A 5,925-nucleotide genomic window follows, 5' to 3' on the forward strand; every position below is an offset into this window, starting at 1 on the left:
GAGCAACCCCCCTGTTGGGTTTCTTCTTGTGATATTAAACAACCAGCTACCTCATCCTGCAATAATTTGGCCTTTCCCTGATTGATGCAAAACTTCTCTTTTGTATCCTTTACTAAAGGCTACATAATTGTAGCATGCTTGACCACAAAGCAGAGTCCCCAGGTGGTGCAAACCGTTAATGCACTCAGCTGCTAACTGAATGGTTGGAGATTAGAGTCCACCCAGAAGAACCTCAGAAGAAAGGCCTGGAGATTGAGTTCTGAAAACCCAGCTATGGAAACCCTGTGGAGCACAGTGCTACTCTGACACACAGAGGGGTTGCCATGCATAGGAATTGACTTGGCAATCTACAGAGTTCTCTCTTTTTACTTTTCAGCCTTTCCCTCTGAATTTCTCTCTGAAAGTTGTCAGATGGAGCCAGACGGTCCCTGTGACTATCTCTCTGGGGTAAGTCTTCCCTCTGCATTTGTTATAGACCAGTGTGCCCTCTGGGTTAAATCTAGCCAAGCTTGAATACTGATGCAGCATCACAGGCTGACTTTCAAAGCAGGCATTTATCTTGATATAGATCCTACATGCAATATACAAAATCAAGTATGTCATCAAATAAACTTTTCACATAGAATATGCTATAAGAATCCTGCGACATTATATTTTATACTAGATTTAAAAATAAATGTGTACTTACCGTCTAATCACGCATTTTTTTTTTCTCACACCTCTATAGACCAAAGAAATACAGAAAAGAACAGTTTCTTTCTTTTCAGATGAGTATATTCAGACTCCTGGTGTGGGGCTGTAGGATTAGCACTGGACTGTAAACTATAAGGTCTGAAGTTCAAACCCACCAGCAGCTTCCTGGAAACCCTATACAGAGTCACTGAGTCAGAACCAACTTGACACCATTTAACAAAAATAACAACAACCTTATAACCAATTTGCCCACCAAAGGATGACTGAACAAGAAAGAAAGCTCCAGTGAGCTCACTCCTGGGCCACTGACTTCAGCCCCACCCCACATCATGAAGTTCCAAATCAAGTAACTCAAAGGTATGTTTTCTTCATGGTCTCCAGAGTTAGCAAAGGAAGGAAAAGGCATCAGCATGTTATAAGGAGGTATCATAGACTGAAAACATATGTCAACTTGGCAAGGCCATGGTTCCCAGTAGTGTGTAGTTGTCCTCTACTTTTTGATTTGACGTAATTATCTTTAAATTCTAACCTCTGTATATGAATGAGGCAGGCTTAGTGTAGGCTGTACATGAGGGCATGATTCAAGTCTCACCCTTAGTCAAGTTATGCCTACTTGTTGTGGTCTGAGCCAGCAGCTTATTAATTGGCACAACATTAAATGTCCTTACAACTATTCTTTAATGCCCATCCTCTTCCTTCTGGTACAAGATGGGCAAGGAATTATCATTCAACTTTGCAGAGAAAGAAATGGAGGATCAGTAATGACAAAAAGTCAATATTCATTAGCAAAAGACAACCGAACTGAAATAAGGAGTCTTGGTGGCACAGTGGTTAAGTACTCAGCGGCTAACCAAAACATTGGCAGTTCAAACCCACCAAACATTCCATAGGAGAAAGATGTTGCAATTTGCTTCTGTAAAGATTTACAGCCTTAGAAATCCTATGGGGCCAGTTCTACTCTGCCCTACAGGGGCATAATGGGTTGGAATAGATTTGATAGCACACAATAAAATAATTCCCATCCCACTTCCCTGGATGTACCAAGTTGATACTTGAGAGGATTAGTTACCTAGATACTTCTTCCAAAGAAGAAGCAAGAGAAAAATTCCAGTCAGCTCCTGAATTATCCAGATTTGAGGGTACACATTCACACAACTTTGCTTGTTGAAAGTGAAGAGTCCTTATATATTTAAAAAACTTAAAATATTTACTGATGAAGATAAAAAAAACAAACAAAAAAAACCAGCCTTCAGTATGGATTGTACCTCAGTGTAAAAAAAACCTCACAACTGGATCAATAATTAACATTATGATAAATGGAGGAAAGACTAAAGTTGACAAAGACTCATTTAGCTTGAATTTACAATTGATATTCATGGAACAGCAGCCAAGAAATCAAACAATGTACTCAAGAGTTCTGGTGATAGATTGGCCAAGTGGCAGCATCGATGGACTCAAGCATGGCAACAGTAGTGAGGTTGGCCCAGGATCGGGAGGTGTTTCGTTCTGCTGTGCATAGGGTCGCTATGAGTCGGTACCGACTCGATGGCACCTAACAACAACAACAACAATTGGCACTCATGGAACAGAAACCAAGAAATGAAACAATGTACTAAAGAGTTCTGGTGTGGTGCTGTAGTATAAGCACTGAACTACAAGGTTAGTTTGAACCACAAGGTTGGTGGTTCAAACCCACCAGCTAGCTGCTCCTCAGAAACCCTATACAGGGTTGCTATGAGTCAGAACTGACTCAATGGCACTTAACAACAACTACTACATTAGGCAAATCTGCTGCACAAGACCTCCTTAAAGTGTTAAAGAATAAAGATACTAGTTTGAGGACTAAGGTATGCCTGACCCAAACCATGTATTTTCAAAAGCCTCATCTGCATGTGAAGGTTGGACAGTGAATAAGGAAAACTATAGAAGAATTGATTCATTTGAGTTATGGTGTTGGAGAAGAATATTGAAAGTACCATGGACGTCAGAAGAACAAACAAATCTGTGCTGGAAGAAGTATAGGCAGAATGCGCCTTAGAACCCAGGATGAAGCGATTCTGTCTCTCCTATTTCAGATATGTTATCAGGAGAGACCAGTCCCTGGAAAAGCAAATCATGCTTGGTAAAGTGGAGGGTCACTGAAAACGAGAAAGCCCCCATGGCATTCAGCTCAAGCATAACAACAATTGTGAGGCCAGTGCAGGACTAGGTAGGCTTTTGCTCTATTGTGCACAGGGTGGTTATGAGTCGGAAACAACTCAGTAGCACCTAACAACAAACAACAACATTCAAACCCAAGCTGCAGTCTTCCTGCTACAAGTACATTTCTTCTACTATAACCAAGCAATGCATATGCAGAATACAACCTATATTAACAGCAAATTATCTTAGGAGGCTCAGTTTGCAGTGTCTCTCCCCCATTCAGAGCTCTCCAACACAGAAACAAACAAACAAACAAAATAAGCAAATTGGTATCTGTTTACTTTAGAGGTGAATCTGAAGGAAAATCAGACTTTCTACCAGATCCAACCTGCTGAGGAAAAGATTCAGGAGGAACGATGACGCCTGCTCTGCCTTCCCCCTCGCACCCAGAGGCATGTCTTACCCTCCCTTCAAACTTGGCGGTGGCTCCTTCTCCAATGCAGAGATTCCGTGGGGGCAAAATGAAAGCAGGAGCCTCCGTCAGGGGCATGGGGCCGACTCTCGAATGATCCACGCTGAGGGAGGTTTTGGAAACGTGTGTTGAAGCAACAAGCTTCACATCTCCCATGGTCTGCAAAACAGGAAGGGAGAGGACTAGGTCAGATCTGTCAAAGCACAACACTGTCTTCCCTTCCATGCACCTGGAGGGCCCGCACACTGGCTGGATCCCCCATGTTGCAGGTCTTGGCATGGAGTGTGTGCACACTAGGTCACTGACCACCTAAAGCTTCACTCTCTCCCATACATGGGCTACCGATGGGAGGTGCGTTTACAATTCAGACAGCAGATCCCAGGTCTGACCATTGCCTCCTTGAAACCCCATGGAGGACTTTCCACCTTTCCAATGCTCCCTTCTTGTAGAACATGAGCATCTGGAGACAGGAGCATGGAAATGGGATTGTTTTCAGAGGTTTTACCACATAGGTATCTACGATCGCAATGCAATCTTGGTTGGCCCATCAGAAACAATATCCTGCATTCAACATTCATGCTTTTCTCTAAACTGAGAGCTCACAGGTTAAAAACAAGATCTATAACTCCAAGAAAGATAAGTAATTTAGGTTTACTATGGCAAGGATCTTGGGTGAGGGGAAATGAGAGTATGTATGGTTTAATGAAGGAATCCTGCTGTAGCGCTGTGGGTTAGTGCACTGGACAGCAAAGTCAGTGTGAACTGCAAGGCTGGCAGGTCAAGCTCACTAGCTGCTCTTCAGAAACCCTGTATAAGATCGCTGTCAGTCAGAACTGACTCAATGACATTTAACAACACCAGCAATGCTTTAATGAAGTGAAGGAAGCAGGGTTAGAAAGGACATTCCACCTCGGAGGACTAGATTGTGAAAAAGGCTCTAAAATCACAGAATGTCAGAGATGGGAGACATTCGAAGATGATCTGAGCTAACTCCTGCTCTTAGGACTGCTGAGGCCGAGAGTGGATAGGTTACCAAGGTGGTAAAGCAAAAATAATAGCAGGACGGGCTTACATGCCTTGGGCTCCTTACTTCTGGTTCAGGGTCTCGTTCCACCACCACCCACTGCCAAGAGGTCGATTTTAACTCAGTGACTCTCTATACAGAAGCAGGCAGATAAAAATGACGATGGAGGCTGGTAAGGAGACTGATAGGAAACATGGAGTATGATTGCCCTTGCTCAGTAATGCTCTTTCGTAATTGTTAGTTTTCCTCTATTTTGAATATGCTTCGTTGTAAAACCTAGAAAATGCCAACACATAAACACAATAAATTACAATTTATTGAAGACATTCTCTGTGGCAGAACGGTATTGAGTACTGGATACATAATCCCATTTGTTTGAATCCTCAGAATAACCTTTTGAGTAAGCATAGTCTTTGCTTTTGCAAAGATGAGAGGTGGAAACACTTGGCCATCACAGCTAGTGAGCAGTAGAAGGAGTTGAACCCAGATTTACCCGATTCCACAGCTCGCAATCTTTGGGCCATGCTACACAGCCTAAATGAAAAAGGGAAAATCGTGATAGCTCTGTTACACAGAATGGTGGTGCGTCTCCTTCCAGTTGTCCCCTATGAGTACAGAAAGGTACAGCATTTTACATGGTTGAGAGCATAGTATAAATACAGCTATCTCCTATTTTTCCCTATAATTTTTCTTAAAATAAAGCAGTGCCAGGTAAATTATTTAACTTAACCCAAAGTAATTTGGTCTTTTGCCTTTGCTTCCTGAGGGACAACTTCTGTTTTTGTTAAGTGGCAAGTCAGTTCTGACTCACAGCAACCCTGTAAAGGATTCCCGAGGAGCAGCTGTTGGGTTTGAACCACTGGCCTTGTGGTTAGCAGTCCAGTGCTTATCCAACAGTGTCAAGCCAGGACTCTAAGGGATAACTTTAAAGCCTTGTCAATTCCTGAGTCATTAAAGTGCCTTTGTTATCTAGACCTCTGGGCCACTCTTGGGGCCTGATCTAATACCACCACCTGGCCTGATATCAGCGAACCTCAGCGGAGGAAAGGGGACAGATTCACTCAATCATGACTACATAATGAAGCCAATGAAAGCTCTGGACTTGGAAGCTCCATGGGCTTTTGGGTTGGTGAGAGACAATGTATGTAAGAGGCTAGTGTGCCATTTGGGGCATGAATACTCATACAGGGAACCCTCCCAGACCTCACCCTAAACATCTCTTTTACTATCATAAAGCTGTAATCATAAACATAGAACTTTCTGCCATGTCAGTCAACTGTAGAACCCAAAGGTATGGTGGGAGTCAGTAGGTCAGAAGTGAGGGACTCCTGAGATTGTGGCTTGCATCCTGATAGGGTAGAGGGAAACCCCGAATTTGTAGCCAGCAGTTCAGCATTGTTGTGAAGACTACCAAGGCTGCAGCTGATGCCTGCCTATTTGACAGTCTGAAGGTGACAGAATAATGGGATTTTGAGATCTCCTACACAGCACGGGTGGGGAGTTGCTTTTAAGAAAACCTGATTTTAAAAGATTCCACTTTATGGATGCATTACACCTTTTGTAGGAATTCTGGTGTGACACTGTAGGCTAAGCA

At 43.0% G+C, this 5,925-nt stretch overlaps 1 protein-coding gene across 4 annotated transcripts in view; it reads right to left on the reverse strand.

Moving 5' to 3' along the window:
- Positions 1-3,463, reverse strand: part of MYLK (myosin light chain kinase) — a 318,431-nt gene extending 314,968 nt beyond the window's left edge. For all 4 annotated transcript variants that reach the window (XM_006869367.1, XM_006869366.1, XM_006869365.1 and 1 more), the window contains exon 1: positions 3,299-3,463. In XM_006869367.1, coding sequence (XP_006869429.1) covers positions 3,299-3,463 — 165 coding nt within the window. The remainder of the gene's footprint in view (positions 1-3,298) is intronic.
- Between the last annotated feature and the right edge of the window lie 2,462 nt (positions 3,464-5,925).

The sequence above is a fragment of the Chrysochloris asiatica genome, unplaced genomic scaffold (assembly GCF_000296735.1).
Source record: "Chrysochloris asiatica unplaced genomic scaffold, ChrAsi1.0 scaffold00130, whole genome shotgun sequence".
Taxonomy (NCBI): Eukaryota; Metazoa; Chordata; class Mammalia; order Afrosoricida; family Chrysochloridae; genus Chrysochloris; species Chrysochloris asiatica.